The following is a 21,610-nucleotide window of genomic DNA, read 5'->3' as shown; positions in this document are numbered from 1 at the left end:
AGACAGACTCGCAGAAGCATATACAGGCAGAAACATCTGTTTTTGGCCTACAATCAAGCCCAGATGGACCCCAGGGCTGGTGTGTCAACAACAGCGAGACCACACATTAAATACGCCCAGTATTCATGCGACTGACTGCTGGGGATTTAGAGCAGCAAGGGGGTATTAACCAGGACCGCAACCTGCAATTGTTGTCCTAATGACACAGGAAGGAATTTCCAAATTATTACATGCCATCATTTTCGGGGAAATTCGGGTCAGTTGACCAAAATCTGAAGAACTCAATGTCTTGTGTGGCTCTTAGGTGTTGTAATGAGTGTGTGTGTGTGTGTGTGTGCACTACATGAATATGCATTGTTAGGGCAAGCTGGCCTTTTTTCATCTCCACAGCAATCTGAGGCAGAACCTAAACATAGAAAGTGAATTAATATATTAGAGTTAAAAGCGATGATATTCAGCTTTGATGTTGAGCCTTCAAAGGCGTCATGAAGCTGCACAGTTCAGAGGGGCAGTGTTGCACTGTACTGTATATTTAGCTGTGAGCTTAAATTAGACCTGTCACAGCTATAGACACATGCCATGCCTGCCTGTGTGTCTCCTCATCTGTCAGGGGAAGTTGATGTAGCTGTTGCTGCTGATTAGTTGGTATTGTTTTTGCTCCCGGGTGGCACCGTGGCAGTCGCTGCGCTAGCATGTACGTATTAAAAGGAAGAAATAAAAACAGAGGGTATAAGGTCTAAGGTAAAACTGAGATTGCCTCTGTGTGTGTTTGTCCCTTTCATGTAAGTGTTTGCGTCGGCTCGTCCTTGTGCGAGACTTCATTTCCAGCAAAGGGAGAACACAAAGCACCGAGCCCGTACCTGCCTAATCAAGTTAGTGGAGGAGCCTGCAGCAATGAAGGTTCAGAGACTTAATGCTGGCCCAAATAGAGACTCCAGCTTCTCACTTTTATCCCGGAAACCTTGGAGTTTCCCCCACAAAACTCATTAACACCGACACGGAGCTTGAAGTTTACATACACACACACTTACACACACCTGCTCTGCTGCTGTGTACCTGCTGACACATGCATTCTTATAACAATTATAGACCATCCACCCACCTCCTTGCAAGACGGCAGGGCGAGTTTTTGATATCCTTGTAGTTTTACCCAGACGAAAAAATGTTAAAGATATACTGTGTCTGTGATATGCGGCACTTTGCAGACTTTATAAGTCTGTTTGATGTGTGATTTGTCCTGACAGACAGTATTTGTGATCAGGCACGCTCATTTTTTTACATTTTTTTTAAGGCGCCCAGACAGACAGACAGGATGTGCATCCTCCTTCTTTGTAGCCTCTAATCCCTGATGCTCTCCCGTTTTTTGGGGGGTGGGGGGTGGGAAGTGATGACACACTATCAAAGTGATTTCTATTTGTTACATTGCTCATTTGGGTCAATTAGAGGGAACTTGTTATGTGTTGTTTTAGGGGCACGGTGACACCGTACCCCAAAGACTTGCAATTACCCATCTGACTGTGACGTCCTCAAATATTCACAAATGTTTGTCATCGGGAGCCTTTAAAGGCTGTGTTGTTGCTTCAGGGCAGTTCAAGGCAGTTGTGACAAGAGCTGAAAAGAGTGTTGGCATTGTTGTTGAAGGCTTAATGCCTTTTGTGTGTGTTGCTATTGTACAATTGTATAAAAGCACAAAACTGCCATAGTTATTATTTCATATTTATTAAAGGTCACCACAGGGACAGAAATATTTTTCTTTGAATTCAGAAAAAAAACACACACACGTGTTCATAAATCGCGCTATAGCATGTTAGAACTGTAGCAGTAACTTAAATGTGAAGGTGTCCTACACAGCACCTTTCTGAGTGTAAAATATGGCGAGGAAATGAATTCAATAAGTTTGTTTGGTAAAAAAAAAAAGCAACAACTTTGAATTGTTTTGATAAGAAAATAATATACTTCTTATTTTTGAGAAGCGATACACCAGTCTGACCTTTTCTTTCTCAATACTGTCTCTGATGCCTAAACTCATCTTATCTGTTTGTAAAAATTAAGTGTAAGTACATTTTAATTCTGCGTAATGCTTCCATGTAAAACTCACTTGCTTGATTGAGTAGAACCCAATTACACATAATGGGGATTATGTAATTAGATACCAAAAAATAAGCTACCCAAGATTCATTTGAAAAAAAAATGCAATTAGATTGTAGTGGCATTATCAAGGATTTTGATAATGCCTTCAAAACATGTCAACTAAAAAATCGCAAAGCTTTTTGTCGAGATATCCGATGCTTATGAAAAGTGCATCTGATGTACTATTTTGAGTTCCTTCCACAAGTGCTTCACTGTGAGTCGGAGGAAAAAATAACAGCGCTGAGTCAAGATGGAAGGTTCGAGAATCTGCAGTCGCTCCAAAATAGCTTTCCATTCTTGTCAATATCACCTTTAAAAAAACAGCAGCGACTAAAGCAGCAACCCACATGTCGTCAAACGGAAACAGCACGCCTGTAACTTGTGCCGGTACTCTTTCTCTTTCTACCTGTAAACGCTACATGTGCAAAATGTATTTTATTTGCATTGAAAATGTATTTGCAAAAAGTACCTTGTAATTTGTATTCAGCACCTGGCTACATTTCAAAGTAATCTGACCCATCCCCGCCATATCGGATGAAAAGATTGTCTTGAACTTTGTATAAATTTTCACCGGACCCGATGGCAGACACAGCATTACCTTCAATTTGTCTACTACAACAAAACACACAATATAAAATGACTGCTGCTGAGACCCACAGGAGATGCTGGGAACGTGATACAAAGCTCGATCTGACCCAGCTTCAAAGAAGACTCTGCAAGCTCGGGCCGAGCAGCTCCCATGGTAAACTGTGTTTCGCATACCAGGATGCGAATGAGCTCAATCAATAGTTGCAAGCAGCTAGTCTGGGTATGAATCGAGGTTGTCTTCTGTGTGATTGGCGTGATAGAAGCCCATCCATGACCTTCCTGCAGTATTTACTCCCTTGGTTCCACCTGAGATACACCAAAGACGGGAGAGAAAGCTTTTAATGATGCATTTTGTATGAAAGGAAACTGCACCAGAGTGAAAATGCATTGCTTTTATCGCTTTTACTGATACCCACTGTCTATCCACTGAACAGACAAGCTGTAGGTTTAAAAGCATGCTTACAAACACTGTTGAGCCAATGATATATTTGCTGTCTGAGCTAAAATGCAATGTTCAGCCTAATTACATGCTTCTGCAGCCCTTTGTCCAACTCATAGCCTGCTTTCTTTGCTTGTTTCTTCTTACAAACCAATACTGACCTGCTAAATTAATGCTGCATTGCTAAAAGTCTGTCGTTAGTAAGATTTATGGGATCTGTCAGTAATGTTCTGAATGTACAATAAAGATCTACTGCTACCTTCAAGACAAAATGCATTTATTGTAAAGCACATTCATGAAGCGATGATATACTGTTTTTAATGTGCGTCTGTCGCATCTGGCTGATAGTCGTTCCACTTAATACCATAAATATTGAGGCAGAGACCGATCAGACAGATCAGACAGGTGCATCCTTGTTTTCAAAGGCAGTTCCCTAAACCTGCATCTTTGTTTGTGTGCCTTTACTCATCCCCGTGTGGTGTGCAAACCTTTGATCTAATCTTCGCCTACTTTACTTTCCTCCCGCCCCATCTGCCCATCTAATATGGCATGTTGATGATTTAGCAGTACACCGGCGGAGTGGATTAACTGTGCAGTTCACGCTTTTCTGTGTGAAGTTCCATGCTTTTAAAGGAGGGCACGGTGTCATTGATCAGAGAAAGAGACAGTGTGGAAACATTATAGTGAGACCTGATTAGTAAGAGTGTGGCATGACGCGCCGAGGGATCAGCATCAGTAATGACACCCGGAGAAAATCTGCTTGAGCCTCAGTTTTCTATTTCCCTCAGAAGTTTGATGTCTCCCCTCCTGTCCTTGTCTACAAAGTCTGGCAGCTTCTCAAATGCATCACCCTCAGCACCTCCCAAACCTCCACGCTGCCATGAAAGGCCGCAGGGTAGCCACAAAGAAGAGGCACTTTTACCGGTGTTAGCAGTTCGCGTTTAGTTTGCTTAACATGTGCCCCCCCTTTTCCATATCACCACACGGATTTCCTTACAGGAGGACAAAACCCTCATTTAAGCAGCGTTTCTTCCTTGGCACTTTGTCAACTTGTGCCCCAGTTCAGTGCTTCTCATTACCTTGCAATTGGCATTTACAGAGGAAATCTACCTGCACAAAAGACTTTGTCACAGTGGTTAATGAGCTCATGGTGAAGGACAACGTGGTCATTAAGCCTTTGGACCTAAGCATGTAGATAATGACATCTATTGATGTGGGTGAGATAATGATGTGGTGCAGTCTTAAACTGTTTTACCTTATAGTAATACAGCTGCGTTGACTTCAGTGAATGTCAGTGTTAGGGGGAAATATGTTTTGTTTGAGCTGTCAGCTATCAGGATCAGTTAGTAGGTGATATTCTGCTGCACAGGAGGGTATGCACGCTATTTCCAATGAAAAATAAATATGGAAGAATAGAGCTAAAGCTATAAAACAGAGTTTGAGTTAAACAAATATGATATTCTGCTGAGATTATAATGCACAAAAATGTGTTGATGGATTGACTTTTTCACCATTCTGTTGGATATGATTAGGGGCAGTGTTTAAGCAGGCTAAACTTATATTCCTCAACATATTACGCGGACATCCTGATGCAGCTCCGTAATGATGGATAGCTCCTTATCTACTAATTCCAGCGGCTGTTGCCCCCTTTCTCTGACGTGCTTTCGAAGTTTTTCCCCTCTGAGAGAATGTTGCAAGATGTGTATGTTGTTGTGCTTTTTGAGAGCAGCCTGGCCTCTCTCATGGGGGAAATACAGTGGATCACACAGAAGGAAATGCAATTACCGCCTCCCTGCAGAATCCTAATCACTGAGCCCTGATGTTAAAAGTTAGCCTCTTTAATGTGTTGAATTTCAAAGACACAGCAAAAATCATTTGATTTACGCATTCCCGTCTTCACATGATGTAAATAAGCTTAATAACAAGCTATTTTTAATATGTGCATCCCATGACCAAGAAAAAGTGCTACTGACTTTATTTAAATGGGGTCTCTGAAGAAAAAAAAATTATATATTTGCCGGGAATAAGTTTGAAGTATCTGTTGCAAATGTTTGTGTATGTATGAGCTTCCTCTAGCTCTACATTTGTGACTAGTTAACTTGAGGTTTAATGTTGACACAACATAATATTAATTGTGTAGGTGCTTGCTACATAATATTTTTGTATGCATACAGTCTGCATAGTGTCTGTAAAATATATGACTGTTGAATCAATGCGTTTCAAGTGCTGCACTTCCTAATTGTACTACTGACTAATAGTCTTTGTCTGGACACCAAGGGGGAATCAAATGCCCAATTAAAGCCTTTACCCGTAGGCCCTGCTCCAGTAGAAGTGTAAAGAAAGGAACTGCATGAAGAATTACTGAAGTTGTACATTCCATAGTTAGGGTCAAGTTTTTGCTTTCACATGGCCTTAATAGATCCAGAAACACAAGATGCCTGGGGCTAAGGTGTGCAAGGTTGGTTCTGAAAGTGACTGAAAGTCTTGGGCGTCTCTATTTTTGAGGAGGCTAGCTGTCAAAGTGGACTAGTCCGCTCAGCTCATGGTGAAATACAATCCTTCAGCTCCACAGTAGAACGCAGTGAAAGAATGGGGGGAGGCGAGACGGAGAGAGACGGGCCTACATGTGTTCACTAGCAGAGACACGATCACATCGCATGCCTGCGGGCTCCGTCTCCGACTCTGCTCCGCCGTTGTTCCAGTTTACCATTGGGAGACGTGTTCAGGGGAGAGGGGCGCTCAGGCAGGCATGCACACGTACAAACACACAAATCCTCCTGCTGCATCCTTTCTGTGTTCAAACAGCTGCTGCTAACCAAATCCGTCTCTCTTTTCCGTTAATGCTCTAACTTTCTGCTATTGTGCCTATCTCTGGTGTTAACGGGACAAATTACAAAGGCCAGACACTCAACAGACACACACAATAATGCACGCAAACGTACACACCCGGGTAATTAATTGGTTCCAGTGGAGCCGAGAGCTAATTTTCTATCCCTCCTGCCACATTTCTTCTGATACAGAAAGACAACTCATCTCAAGGCAGCCTCCTTATGGCTCCCTCCCTATCTGTAGGTCCCTTATGTGTGTTGAAATATATGTGTGTATGTTTTTTTTTCCTGCCAAAGAGGTGGCTGTTGTTGTTTTTCAGGCATATAATTACGGAGCTGTAGGAGTTGGCAGCCTGTTAGGCTCGTTATCTTGGATGTGTTGATTGCAAGAAGCATGTGGGAAGATTGATTATAGTACATTTCTCCCTGCTCCTTTGCCTCCTTTTGGTTTTGAACAATTGGGACTTTTGTCAGTAAAGGACCAGCTTTAAAAGAAAGAAGTGGCCGATAAAAAGAGTACCTTTACCTGCAGACTGAACATGAAAGGGCGGAAAAATAAAAGATTAAATGTGACAAAGTTGGCTAACTTTACGAGAAACTAACCAGCTGTTGTAGTAATATAAAAACATGGATAAAACTCCATTAAAGACAAACTGCTGAATTCCAAATTTTAACGAAACACATCTCAACTTCACAGCATTTTATGATGACGATGGGTTTAAAGTTTATTATTGTGGAAGCAAGGTACTTTCAATCAGAGAAGTCTGATGTTTTTTCAGCATTAAATTCAAGTAAGAAGCATGCAGTGAAAACAAACATAGTGGGGCTTTTTTTTTTACTCAAAATACATTGAATGAGGACAGACTAGCATGCTTTCTTTTATATGCATTCAAAGTATTAAAGAGATGATTTTTAAAACATTGCTACAAGATATATTGTAGAAAACTAGCGATTTGTAACATAAAACTTTCAAAAACTGGCACATTTTAAAATACAAAGTCTTATGAAGCAGTCCATCAACTTTATCTTCTCGTATGGTTCACTCACAAACCGCTAGACTCCTGCAATAACAAATTTCTGGGTACTTGGGGAAAGTGGAAACAAGCTGTAATCACACTGACATTTTTTGACCTTTTAAGTTGATTTGGCAGTATTTACACATCCGGCAGCTAAGGAGTGGCATTAGCATTCATTTGGAATCGTGTTTTTGGCCACCGGGTCAATGTAAATCCAAAATAATATGTTGAAATAAGCTGTAAAGCTGTGAGAGCTGAGGTTCTTCCCTACAATTGACTCATTACACACAGTTATTTGAACCATCGGCATAACCAATATTGACTGTAGCCGCTTTTTAGTTTGAATGCAGCTGAGAACAGTATAACCTCACGAATTCACATCCTAAAATATGCTGAAATGTAACACTGGAGTAAAAATACCTTGCTGCTTTGCACATCTGCTCTAGAAGCTGCAACATCACAAACAGCTGAAAGCTCTGTGCCTTCACAGCAAGTGTAACCAAAGAGACTCGACCTCCCCTGCAGTGGAATTTATCTGTAAGAGATTTCATCCATCACATCCCCCAGTCATATTCTGTCATCTCTAAAGCTGGTGATTGATTACGATATTAGTAATTGGATGATTCGAAACTGCAGCAGCCTGTGCAGAACAAAAAAAAAAAGTCTGCAGTCACTGATTTCATATTCTGAGCTGAATGAGAGGAATTTACCCTTGAATGACTGTAATTTTCTCTTCATTTGTAGTCTGGTTGACATCAAGGTAGCATTTCAGTGCCCTTTTGGAAGTATAGATCAAGAGCTGGTCCTGCAGTTAGTAGTTACCCTTGATGCTGGCAGAGCAGTAAGCGCCCTCACTCTGGTTCTTCACCTCACAGGTTCAGAAGGCAGGTGTGTTTTGTGTGAACAGAAAGTCAGTTTTTGACTTTGTGTATGTGCACAGCTGTAGACACTGATAGTGTAATTTTTCGCCCAGTGAGACAGTTGCTACCCGTTAGCCAAGCATGTAATTAAAGCTTAAAAATGTCACCATTCCTCAGTGGTGGGCTTTATGCCCCTTATCACTGCAGTCCCAGGTGAATGTGTGCATGTGCCGCTATGAGTTTAGTGTTTGTTTTTCCTTCGTGTGTGGTGAATAATTTGCCTATAAGTCTTGGAGTGCTGTGGCCATCTTCGCACCACTGCCTTGATCAGCCATGAGATGACACAGCGAATCTCATGTGGATTGGCCCTGCTAATACACTGCATAGAGAACAAAGGCTTTGAAGTCTGGAATCTCTGATGGTGATACATTAAACGCTGGGAAAATGACAGAAAAATCTTCAAACATCCACAAGGGGATTGTCTTGATCATCTCCACGGTGAAAAAAAACATGATCGCAAATCAGTCAAGGGTAGTAGGGTTGGTGTCTTCAGCTATTATGTCAAAGTGATCAATGACTTTGACACTGAAGAAGTACCCCAACATTTGTATAATGGAGCCGCCAGCATCCTGACACTCCTTCCAGAGAGGTATTACCTAACTGAGGCTGTTATGGAAGTGTCAAGTCTCTGAGATGTAGTTTAGGGACAGCGGGGACAAACTCTGGGTTTTGTCTTTCAGATTTAAGCCACTGCAGCGCTCCGAGGTTGTTGTGACAACTCGGTCCCAGTGAACAGCGTTTTCTTGACACTGAGAGGAGCTCAGACAGTAGCCTCAGGGTCTGGGCCATGTGTCAGATTCACCGTCTCAAGAGCCGATCAGTGCCTGGGTCAGCGGTAAGATTTTTTTAACAAGTTGACAGTGTTATACAGACATCTTTCAGCAGTGGCAGAAGCCTGGCCACAGTGGTTTGGACAGGTTCACGGTCTGTGGAATGATGGTAATTGGCAGTGAATGGAACAGTGTGTGCTGTACATAGATCCTGATAGCTGATAGTCTTCTCTCCTCTGTCTGTGCTGCATGTAGCTGAGTGTATTTTATGAAGTCCTTCAGGGTCTTTTTCAATAAGAAGACAAATTTGCAGGGAAATGCACTGATTTTGAAGTCAGCCGACTGAGTTTACTGTAGACTAGAAACAGGGAAATAGCATGACTCCGTCTAGTGGTATCAAAATCTGACTAGCAGAACACGCTGAAGTTAAATAATTAAGACATTGTACTGTGTCTTGTTTGTTTGATCTCTCATTCTTGGAATCTCTGCTGCTAAGCGCCGAGCAGCTGCGCAGAGCCAAGAACTTTTCTTCTTCAATAATTCACTTTATTGCTGGGAGTTAGATGAGCAGATCAAAATCGCTCTTGTATCTGTAGGCAAAGTATGAAGCTATACCCATCCTCTGGTCTGGCTAGCTTACTAGCACCTCTAAAAATGAAGTCTCATTGGCTCATCTGCACAAAAACTGATCTGTAAATGTTTATAAAAGTTGTGGTTTTATGTGTTAGTGGGCTATAGAGGTTTTTGTAAATGTGCTTTACCTAAGAGAACCAGTTTAGTGGTTTCGATTTTTGGTGCAAAGCTGAGTCAACCAGGCATCGAGATAGCTTCCCATTTTGCCTTTCATATTTTGACATAAATTCAAATTATTTAGTAGATCTGTTTCCAGATGAGCCTTGTGAATATTCGACTAGAAACCAGCCATCCACAGAAATGATAAATTCTCTGTAATTAGGAAGTCGACTGTGCAGGTTACAAGTCCTGCCTCTGCTTTACCTTGACCTAAATTTGGAAATGAACAGCCCTTGCTCGGTGCTCAAAGCGATTCCCGGCCAGACCTTCTCTAATGGTTTTAGTCAGAGGCCATATTGAACTACCTCCAGCAATCACCATGTCATGAACAGCCACACAGGCCCCGGTCCTGCTGTTAATTTTGTCTAGTGCTGGGTGAGAGCTTTTTATGGGGATGTTTCTCTCTTTTCAGGCATGATGTCACTTTTTGTGCCACATATTCCATGTTGTCGAAGCCTCGCCTCGTCTAGAGTTGTGTTGTGCAGATGAACACACATGCAGACCGCATTCGGCACGTGGCGGGGCATCAGCACGAGTGCTAGTAAGCTGAGCTGGGTAAAAATAACAGCAGAATTTGGGAACCTCTAGAAAGCTAGGGTGGGACTCGGATGAAATTGCTGGGTGTGTTTTTGAGCAAGACAGCGGAGAGATTCAGCGTGTGTGTGTGTGTGTTTCTGTGGCTCGGTGAGTGTGTGCAAATGTGTGTGATGTACGTGCCCAATTTAACTGGACCAAAGCTATGGTTGTGGTCAGGTGAGTCATTACGGCCAGTCAAGAAGCAGCCCGACTCAGTACAGCACACAGCCTTTACTGTGTTTGAGATTCATTGTGTTTTTCAGTAGAAATAAAAAAAAATACCACAAAGGCTGAGCTGTATACAACCATTACTCAGGAGTGGAGTGGAGGAGGGTGACATTATCTTAAATTGACCCCAAGACAATGTACTGTAAAAGTTTCAGGAGAAGTTCTGAGAAACCAACTTTGAGCACTGAAACTACCTGCAGTGTTTCAGCCCACCTCCTAAAAATCTCACTTCTGTTTCTCATCCCCAGCACCTGTGTTTCATCAACCGTCTGAGTTCCCTCCATATGCTGAGAGCAGAAAATATGCTGCAAATCATGCAGCTCTGTTTTCCAAATCTTAGGCAGAGGTCCCAAACCCAATAACAGATTGGAATCATCATTCCAACAAGGAAAAACAGATCCAATATTTGCTGAATTTTAATGTTTGTTCCAATTTAGAGTCGTGTGCGGAACAGAATAAAATTCAGCCTCAGAGTCAGATACGCATTTATCCAAAGAGTCCAAAGCTAAGGACACCTTCTTGACGAAGCATAGAATAAATAACTAAAAAATCTAACATTTCAGAATAAAACTGTGAGGAATTTCTTAAGTGTCCTTGGAACCTCACAGGCTTGTTTGCATCCAGTGATTGTACCATGACATGCTTGCCTTCAAACTACCAAGAAGTAAAACAGATCTGGTGCATATTTTAAAAAGTCAGCCAAACTACTCTGAGTAGATGTGGCCATGACTGAAAGTTTTACTGTGACCCAAGTAATCCCTTGAAACAAAAATGTCATCTATGCCTCAAGGTTTGGATTTAAGTGCCAAAAACACAGAGCACTCCATAACTGACTATATGATGGCACTCTCTCAAATCTCAAACCCAAAATTACACTATTTATTCGCTCAGTAAGCTGGAAAAACAGAAAGAAAAGTCAGATTTTTAACTTGTTGACAGCACAGAACATGTATGTGCACTGTCATGTCAGAAAACTGAATGAAAAGTAAGCCTGATATTTGATCAGAAACACTTTATTTCACATGTTTCAGTTAAAAAAAGGTCAAATATAAAGTCTTTACTCTAACCAGATTCTACAAAAACAAGACAATTCTGTCTTTCCCAGCACAACCTTGAACCAATTAGTGACTCATTTACAACAAACAGTCATGTGGGGAAAAAAAACAACTCTGGGATTTTAAAAATGTATTTATTTTTTATGACTTACCTGGGTTGAACTGCAATCAGTGTTTACACAAAACAGGAACGTATTGAAACAAATTAAACTACAAATTTTAAATTTTAATTTGTAGTATATAGAGCCATGTTGTTTTTTTCAATATTGAAAAATGTTGTACAGGTTGTTTCCATTTTTTCTTCTCTTTTTTGTATTACCTAATATTCAAAGAAACCTAGCTGATTTATGGTAATATTCCTTTGTCATACTGCACAGAAATTAACTTTTTTCTCCTTCTAGCCATGGTTGTGCTGCTTCCATAGAGGTTCAGGACAAAATGGTAAAAGTGTAACAAGAGCAGTAAAGGTTTAGAAACTAACTGGAGTACAGAAGAACAAAAAGAGTTTATAGGTGAATTATAAACTTATGTACCAATGTTTACATTAGTATAGTATCTGTGATATTAAATGAGAAAACCTCAGCTGCTGACATTTTCTATTGACCCATATAGGAGAAAATGACATTTTTTTCAGGTATAGCACAAGCTTGGCAATGGCAACTTTTGCTGTCTTGGTTTTTATGTATACCATTTCAAAACAGGTTGAGTTACCTGCTGAAACACTGGAGGATTGAATAAGAGCTCAGGATCTACTGTACTATTCATGCTGTTGCATCAGGACGTCAGTAAGTCCAGCAAGGAAATATATATGATATATAGCATATAAAACACAAAAGCATGGATCGATAGGCAGAATACGAAATGCACCCTGGAGCTGGAGAAAGCCAGGAGAGATGTTTTCTCACGAGTATGTCAGAAGGGAGAGCGAGAGGAAAAATGAAAGAGCGAACAAGACAAACTGTGCATGTGTGCATTTGATTTGTGCTTCAAAAGCCACACTGTGCACCAGAGATAAGGTTTGAAACAGACAAGCCATCTGATCCAAGTGCGCTTTTCAATCCCACTCTTGGAGGGACACAAACATTTCTTCACGTGGAATTAATCTGCCCTCTGATCTGGAGGTCATGGAGCGGAAAGGACCCCGTTGTGGGGCGATGAGGCTTTGATGGCAAAATCATCTCTCCGTCATTCTCTCTGTCTTCCTCCACTGAACCTGTGAGGCACCCAGTGGACTGTGGTGGACTAAAAACATAAAAAGTGGGGAGAAAGGTCACGGAAAAGTAGAAAAATATTGGCAGGGACAAAGGGAAACAATGGAAGACTGAAACATCTGACCATTGGCACTGAAAAGAATTGTCATGACAACCGGAAAGAAGAAAAATCCAACTACTGACCACTGTGTCTGTCAATCATATTGTGTTTTACACAGCAGTCAGTTACTCAGTCTGACACCTCGTCAGCCATTCTGTCAGTCACTCACCTAGTTCGTTACCTTGTCACGTCATTTAACATTCAGCCTGGCAGCCACTCAGCCATCTTGTTTGCTGGTTATTTGGTAAACCAGTCATATTTTGGCCACTCACTTAGTAAGTGCTAGTGAGTCAGTCACTGTTCCTTCATGGACACATAATTTAGTTCGATCATAACCTATCCAGTCACCCAGACTGTCCTTTTCATACAGACACAGAGCAAAGTAAAAATCAAACATCTCCGTCATAGCCGTGTTTGCTTTGGTCTAAACACAAGACGCCAAAATCACAGAGACCAATTGGCAGACGGAGACATGGAACAACAAACAAAAACTGGCAATAACCCGCCTGATAGACAGCGTGATAAACAGGCAAACACCCAGTCAATCGCATCCAAATACACACATATAAGCGTTCTGCCTCACAAACATACAGCTAAATAAAGCCGCTCAGTGGTGTCTTTGTGTGCTCTGGTCTAAAGCAAAGTCTGGGCTGATTTTACTGGTGTGTGTCCTGTCTGGTCAGAGGCAGAGAGAAAGAGGAAGAGGGCTGGGAGAGAGAGAGAGAAGCATCTATCAGCACTGTGGTGTGACCCCGATCTCACACTCCCCTGACTGTGTTTGGACAGATGGATCATCACCGCACCACTCACATTTGACAAACGTGTTTGTATGTGAGCCTGCATGTGTGTGTGTGTGTGTGTGCATGTATGTGTCAGGGTGACGAACTCAAAGCCGGCGTTTATTCCGGAGCCTATTCATTATGTATAGTGCAATTCAACCAGCGTGAAGTCCCCCTCAGACAAAATCAATAGCGGTGTTAATATGATCCTCTCTCTCCACTTGTTACTGCAGGAAGACTTCATTTGATTAGTTAGATGACACCTCAACTCCTCGGATGCAATCTGTGTGTGCATCTGCAAAGTACCGTCTATGTGTGACTGAATCTACTTTCGCATTTTTGTGCATGTGGTTTTTGCAGCTGCATAATTATTCGACTTCTGTTTGTGGGCAGCTGTTGGTCAGGTTGGTGGTTTGACTGCATGGTGCATCTGGTTTGAGCATGTGAATGGGAAACAGTATAACATACGGCAATTAACAGATCTTCAAAACTTGACCATCCAGATTGAAGAACCTGCCTGAGAATTCAATACAATACATTTGTTAGTTATTCCAAACAAGCTATGATATGAGATAACATGTTAATTAGTGCGCTTAAGAGGTGTTGGATATTGCGATGCTACTTGTTTTCCATCTCTATGCTAAGCTAAGCTAACTGGTTCCTGGCTCTTACTTTATATTTAGTGTACTGACATGAGAAACCAATTAGGGAGCGCTATGAAAATGTCCAAATTATGCTTTAAGTACACTGCTCGAAGGTTTAGTGGATATTGTTGCCAACGGGAATTAATAGGAATTTAATTTTAAGTATTTTTTAAGTGTTTTGGATGCAGATTTAAGTCTGGCATCAAGAAAAATACAGCCTGTTCTTTTTCCGAGGGTGTCAAACTGACAATTTCTCTTAGAGAGATACACATAAGGTGTCCTTTGGCTTCAGTATTCGATGCTAATGGAACTAAAAAAAATTTCGAGTTTCAAGAGTCTCATAAGCAGGTTGGAGGGTTGGCGGTGGTATAGGTCACATGACTTCCATCCCGCACACCACTTTACACTTAGTTTCATTTTGTTTTGTGACTTAAGACTTATTTTCACTCATTTTTTTTGGTTCAGGTTAGGAAAATATCTTGTTTTGGGTTAAAATATGCCCTTTCAAAACATTAGGGAGACTCCTCGTTGGCTAAAAACCAACAACACCAGCAGGGAACATTTGGTTATGCTCTCATGGCGTCTGTCGCTGAAGAGTAGTCAGTGCTTTTTGTGTGATGCCAAAGGGTCCAAAGCTGCAGTATGTGATGAGTTGGGAGTGAAACTTTGCTTGAAAATATGGATCCCAGTTTTTTTTCTTACCTAGAAAAAAAATCATGCAGGGAATGTAGCAGAGCTAGTTTTTACTCCTGAGTGGTGTCTGCTGTCATCCTCTCAGGCTGCATATCAGCCCAACAACCTCCAACAATAAGCCAGGGCAACCTGTATGTATCTTGCAAATTGAAACCAGGGGCCTCAAAAAAAAAAATCTGTAGCACCACCTGCTGCTGCTCTGAGAGCACAGTAATAACTGAAAGTAAGATAAGTGCATCAACATTTTTATCAACTCCTCTCTTTTCTCATCTACATTTGCTGGCAGTACAGTAAGAGGATAATATTTAAAGAGGTTATAGTAAAAAAAAACAAAAAAATTAACTCTAAAAGTGAGGTATATGCGCTTACAATTCCTGTGAAAATTATATCACATTCTCAGAATTAGAAAAAGAACTCCATCTCATATGACAACACCATTTAGCCCATGTTTTAGTTTTTATGTGGCTAGTTCTCCCTCTGCTCTGTGCCCTAAATGTACTCTGCTGTTATCCATCACCGGGTCCCAGGATGATTTCAGTGTGTCTGCTGCAAAAGCTCTGGGACTGTATATGTGTTCTTGTGTAGGAGTGGGAGCAGGAGTAGGTGGTGGTGGTGATGGAGGCTTGTACTAATGCCCTGGAGATGATTTAGAGTTGAACCACCGAACAGCACAGAGAGCTCTTCCAGTTTTCTCCCACAGGACCAGTCGGTGGCTTGTGGTGATTTAAAGAGAAAATAGGATCCACCAGGAATCTTTTCAGGGGAATGAAACAACAGCTCAGATGGTTCGGCTGTAAATCATGGCCACATCTCTGTTATTTACATTAAAAGGCATGATGCAAATGCATGCGTGGGCATAAATCAGGTTAAGTGTGGGTCTCTAAAGTGACATACATTTTTGAAATTTACGGCGTGTGAATGTTTACAGTATCGCCGATTTTGCAGGTCTTAATTGTTTCACCATGCAGCGAGAGGTTTTCATTAGGCTTCGCTTTCGTGCACAAACAGAGATTAAAGTTTTCATTAGATCCAGATGTGAAAGGTATGGTGACAAAAATGAAGGACTCACTTGCAAGTTATGTTTTGCTACAAGAAAAAACAATAAATTAAACCTTTTTACTGGGCATAATTAAAACCCTCAATCATCAATTATGCTATTTTTTTCAAGTGTTGATTTGTGGTTAAATTAAAGGTGCCCCGTTGAGTTGCATTGTTTTTATTAGAGGGTTTCCATTTTGATTGGATCACATGCAGTTGAGCAATGCAAGACACACGAAAATAGTTGCACTTAGTAACTGTTTGTGATGATGATGCACAAAGAGGTGTAGAAATGCACCAATAATGGCAAGCAGAACTAGCAAACACTGATATAAACATAGGGCAAATACACATTTTTCAAAATCATTGAGTGTTTTATAAGCAAAAAAATGCATTAAACGAGATTGTTAGACAATGTATTTCAGGGAGGAAGTGTACACTTTTGCTAGAAAACCCCTCAGGGCACCATTATTGTGGACTTTTATCACAAATCCGAGAATATTAAAATTACTGTTAACACCCCATGAACCAATAAAACAAGGAAAAGCATAAAAAACAGATATTAAGAAATTGTTAAATAATAGATGTATTCTTTAATAGCACTGCATATTGTACATACTGTATATGAAATGGTGCAGCTCTGTTTTCCAAACATGCATGTGTGCACAAGTATGTTTGCAGTGACAGCAGGTTGTGTGCAGGGTTGTAACAGAGGTGGCGAGCCTAACAGAGGGTGCTCAACCTGCTGGCCTCGGCTGCTGCTCCTGTCAACTAACGCTGTGTTTGCACGCACATATGTGTGTGTGTGTATGTGTGTGTGTGTGTGTGTGTGTGGATACCAGAGTCAGACCACTTACACACACAAGACTGTAAAAACATCCGTAATCTTATTTCCTAAGTAAGGTTCACCTCTGTGCCCAGCCGATTGTGAAATATCTCTCCTAAGGGAATGCAGACATAAACGTTGAGAAGACTGTATGAAAAACGGCAAGAAGAATGTCCTAGCTGGCCGACTAGCAACAGGTAAAATGACTTTTTGGTGGGGAAAACATTGTTATAGACTGTCAGGAAAACTAGCAGACAAAGAAAAGTGGCATGTAAAACGACAGGTTGACAAAAGTGAAACCGCAAAAGAGTACAGGAGCTGACGTGTGAACCGTCAAGACGAAAGGGAAATGGAAGAGAGCGCGGCAACTGGCACTGGCTGTCACTTGCTTTCCCTGCTGTAGATGACAGGTGTTTTACATTCCTCTGTGGGTGAAGCCAAACCACACATCTCCACTGTGCCTGTGCCTTTATGTGCTGGACCCTGAATGAATTCCATATAGGCCCCAAGATTATTATATATTATATTCATGCACACTAAAGGCAGAGTAAACTTTCCATTCAAGGGCGAAATGAAATAAAACCTCCACACTCTCGACATTATGGTTTTCATTTGAAATCAGGAGTAGAGGCCTGCCTTATGTTCTACCCCAGAGCCACTCCAAGTGTTCCAGCACTGAGGGGGATTCATACTTCAGAGAAAAGTGGAGACGAGGTTTGTCTGCAGAGAGCAAATGTTTACACCACTTCTTTCTTTCTTCGCTCACATCTGTTTTTTTTTTTTGTTTTTTTTTACTTTTAGCACCGGGCAGATTTTTCCATATTTTACCACCTTCCCACAACAAACATGATATTAATAGTTTTTGCTTATTTGCAACCTTCCATTCACACTAAATCAACTCTGTCACGGACGGAGGATTGTTTTGCTCTTGCTCTGCAAAACACCATTTTTTCCACTGACTGGACAACAGATGAAAAGCCCATTTCACTTGCAATAGAGCTAATAAGTGTGTTCCCAGGTTCAGCCACAGAATACATTTTCTGTTATGAAAACTTAAACCATTGCCTTCTATTACTGGTGCTTTACGGTTATGATCTTCAGTATCTTTACTCACTCCACCACACATGCTGCACATAATGTGGTATACAGTCAGGGAGGCTTGCTCTTCTGCTGCGCACAGCATGAATCATTTGGGGTAATGGCATCACATAAATGATTAAAAAGTAATGATGTAGATGGTCTTGACTGATCATCAATTCGCACCCACAAAGAAAGAAATCATGCGCAATTGAATTGTGCAAACTGCTTTGTTTTTCATGCAGGGAATGAGTTTTCCAGGAAGCATGAGTGTGCCATGAGCACCATATAATAATCACATCCAGCAATTGGAGGGTCTGATTGTGAATAAAAACATATCAGATTTACAGCAGCTATAGGATTTAATTGACCCGCGAGGAGCACTCTGCAGCTCCAAACATATATCAGTCACACGCACAAACAAAGAAATAGACTCTTAATAATGAAAAGCACATGAATACACAACACACAGCACAGATTTGGTTATTGCTGCGGTTCATCATTATATACAACAAAGCTCTCCTGCAGTGGAAACCAGGGCGCGCACAAAGGGCACATAATTTCAGATATTAAATGACACACACAGATGCAGACACACGCGTTTGGTGGCTGATGCAACGCAGTTCGTCTGATTCATGCACCTGGTGTCAGAGGTGAGAGGTGTGAGGTCTCCTGGTGCAAACATGCTGCTGTTGCTTAGCAAAAAGTGCACACGTTTTTTTCCCCCTGCAAATCTGTCACACTCTCTCTTCTGTGCACCTCCATTCCTCGTTCGTTATTGGATTTATTTTTGCTTCGTCTCATCTCCTCGGGTGAATCCTCCGTGATTGTAGAGATACGCAGGCGCCACACTGTATCAAGATTTTCAGCTCTCGGATTAAATCAGATGTGAAACAGACCCCTCTGTTTAAACCCAAGTCTGTCTCTTTCTGTCTCTCCAGGTGTGTCTCTCCAATGCTCTTGGGCCCTGAGGCCTGAGGAGAAGTGAGCCAAGCCCAGGCCCCCAATGGGACGCCCTGTTACCCAGCATGCACTGCTGCTGCTGCAGTGCATGCTGGTCTTGCGGCCTGGAGGCGTGGCCAGTAGGAGAGGGCCCGTGCTGCTGCCTGAATCGCCCTGTCACAAGACAGAGCACCCACTCATTCCACACTCAGGTAAATGTTCAAACAAACCCACGCAAACACCAGGGTGAGATCATGAATACGCCTCATGTTACATTTTTATCTCCCTCCATACCTGCTTTTCTGGTCAGTGAGTTATATCTGTTTCTTCAGTCCTCATAAGATTAGACTTGTGCACCATATATGGTCAGTTTCTGGACAGTTTTATAAGAACATTTCACTGTTGCTAAGATACGCAAACAGTTTTTCACACATGTCAGCTCTAAGTTATAAGCAAATTGATAACCCAAGATGTTTTTAGTATAAAAATAAAGCACCATGAAGTTTTGTTTAGTTTTTTTTTTCAGGGCAGGTGGTTTGCAATGAGGTGTTTCTCTCATAGTTTATGAAATGTTGTCTAAGGTAATCTAGACTAAATATCACTCTCCAGAAATGACTGTCTTCATAGCTGATACTTCAGTCCAAGTGAACACCACTATAAATTTACTCAGACTTGCAAAATGTTTGGTTGAATCTGCAGACACTGGAAAGCAAGGAGCCTGAATCTTTGATTACACTATAGACATTAGGCAGACATACTCCTATCACTCAAGATAAGTGAATTTAATGTGAATTGACTGTTTGCTAAAACCCAGCCAAACTGTGAACATCCAATTATATCTCAGCAGCTGTAATTAGGCTTTGTAAGCCTGTCAAGTTTTGGATTTCTCCGCATTTTAATGGTGTTTAAATACAGAGTGCTTTTGAAGATGGGCATCTTTTTGATTCATTCTGAAATCAAAAACATAGGAGCAAAAATGTAAAGAGTGGATTCAAAACAGTGCTCATCTGCTCTAATGGAGGCTGCAATCATTAGCATCTCTGACTAACCAGATTTACACCTACAGCAAAAACATGCAACTTTTGCCTTTTAGCATGACACAGTATCATGCTAAAAGGCTAAAGCTGCATGTCATGAAGTGCACTAGAGACCTATTTGACAAGACACTTACTTTAAAGAAGTACAATGCAAACATTCAAAAGTTGACCAAATAATTTAATGTCACCTTTATAAGGTGTGATACATGTTTGCAAGACAATTATGATCAAGTAAAACCCACTAGACATGGGAAGCCTGCTGTTGGCTATACGTGACTGAAATCAGCAACTGTTTTAGGCCTGGTTAATGGGTGCTCAAGAAAGACCAATAACCAATATTTGGAACCGATATACACTTGATGTAATGTTTTAACACATGTAATAGCAGGACCCTGTCATTCATAACTAAGATGACTATTATTGAATATGTCAAATAGAAATAGCAGGGGCTAAACTGGGATGTTCTCTGTTTATGTGGGATCAGTTGACATTGATGAGATTGTCACCTGCAGTTACATGTGCTGTTCTTCTCTATTTTCCTAATATTTCACAATTTTTATTGTCCGCCAAGATTCATATCCGAAAGCATTAATAATAATTGATTTCCAGACTCTGTTTTAGGGCAATTTGTGGCTGCATCTGACTTAGCTGCTACTCGTTTAGCATAGCCTTAGCCACTACAAAAGTAGCAAATTTACAGAGTGACTAGAGATAGAGAGAGGAGGCTGCAGGAGACCTGAAGTAGCATTTAATTTATCAATAATCGGTCAATAACAATACAGACACTGATAATTGGAAAAATGCCATATAGTGGCCTCAATAATCAGTCTGTCCCTAACGGCAACCCTTTGTTTGATAATATCTGATATCTAGCTTCATAGATTTATCACAGTTTTGACTGCAGACTACCAGTGTGCTGCATCAGACAGCAGAGACTGACAGTAGCTAACACCATGTCTGCACAAAAACCCTTTCAGCCATGTTTTTGAGTCGCCTGTCTGATGCACGCCTGATGGAACAATAGGCTTCTGTGTTAATCAATACAGCTGTCTACACCAAAGTAGCTTGCATGTCACAGATATAGCTGCGACCTCAAGTGCATTTGTAGGCTTTGAATATATTTTCCCCCATTTCACACGCGTCACTGCAGTCTTTGTGCATGGGGCTCTGAACACTTCCAAAAACACAGTCGACCTACGCTCAACAATGTACCTGGACTGCCTGCTGTGCAGACACACAGACTGAACACTCACTGCTGCTCTGCTCAGTGTGCTGCTCACACTCCACTCTCAGTGTAGACATGATGTAAGGGAAGGAGAGCTTAGTGAACAGTTACCCACGGACTTTTCTGTTTACTCCCTTATTGTAAAATTATATGTATAAAGCTTCTTTTACTGTCTGGGAAAACTTCCCCTCCTGTATTATCTTTCTGGCCTTTTTTTCTTGTTTGTTCCCTCGAGACACAAAGCAGACACACTCTTCTTTTTGTGCCTTTCCTACATGGCTGTGCAGTTTTTAGATACAGTATATGCTGCATCCAATTTCATCGCCCTTACTCTTTATCTTACATTGCTACTGAACAACTAAACTGTAATAAAATGCTGCGAAACCTAGTCAACAGCAAGCATCAATAGAAATCAATGCAGTCCTGTCTACCTAAGGCAAAGAAGCAAAATGTCATTGAGCTGTTTTCAGTGCAGCAGAGTCCCAGTCAGATAAGCACAATGCATTCTGTCTGGGTGAAATTGACTGGAAGTCCAAGGTCACTGCCTCTGATCCACATACATGCAACGACTCATATTCAACCTATTCGCCCAGCGCAGATACAAGCATGCTCCACTACAGCCCTTTATCTCTCTCACGCCTTTCTTCGCAGTCTTTGTCACTTCATTGTTAGCTGAGGTGGCGCTCTTCCTTCTGT

General features: G+C 41.3%; 1 protein-coding gene across 3 annotated transcripts in view; it reads left to right on the top strand.

Annotated features, from left to right (window-relative positions):
- The window catches only part of sema5a (sema domain, seven thrombospondin repeats (type 1 and type 1-like), transmembrane domain (TM) and short cytoplasmic domain, (semaphorin) 5A), a 131,171-nt gene that overhangs the window by 14,249 nt on the left and 95,312 nt on the right, over positions 1 to 21,610 (top strand). For all 3 annotated transcript variants that reach the window (XR_007938384.1, XR_007938385.1, XM_051940360.1), the window contains exon 2: positions 18,652 to 18,864. Coding sequence is in view for 1 of the 3 variants with exons in the window: in XM_051940360.1 (XP_051796320.1) it covers positions 18,717 to 18,864 (148 nt within the window). In the remaining 2 variants the exon portion in view is untranslated. The remainder of the gene's footprint in view (positions 1 to 18,651; positions 18,865 to 21,610) is intronic.

The sequence above is a fragment of the Acanthochromis polyacanthus genome, chromosome 20, assembly GCF_021347895.1.
Source record: "Acanthochromis polyacanthus isolate Apoly-LR-REF ecotype Palm Island chromosome 20, KAUST_Apoly_ChrSc, whole genome shotgun sequence".
NCBI classification, from domain to species: domain Eukaryota; kingdom Metazoa; phylum Chordata; class Actinopteri; family Pomacentridae; genus Acanthochromis; species Acanthochromis polyacanthus.
Note: the sequence above shows the minus strand (reverse complement) of the source record. Positions and strands in the feature narration are given on the sequence as shown.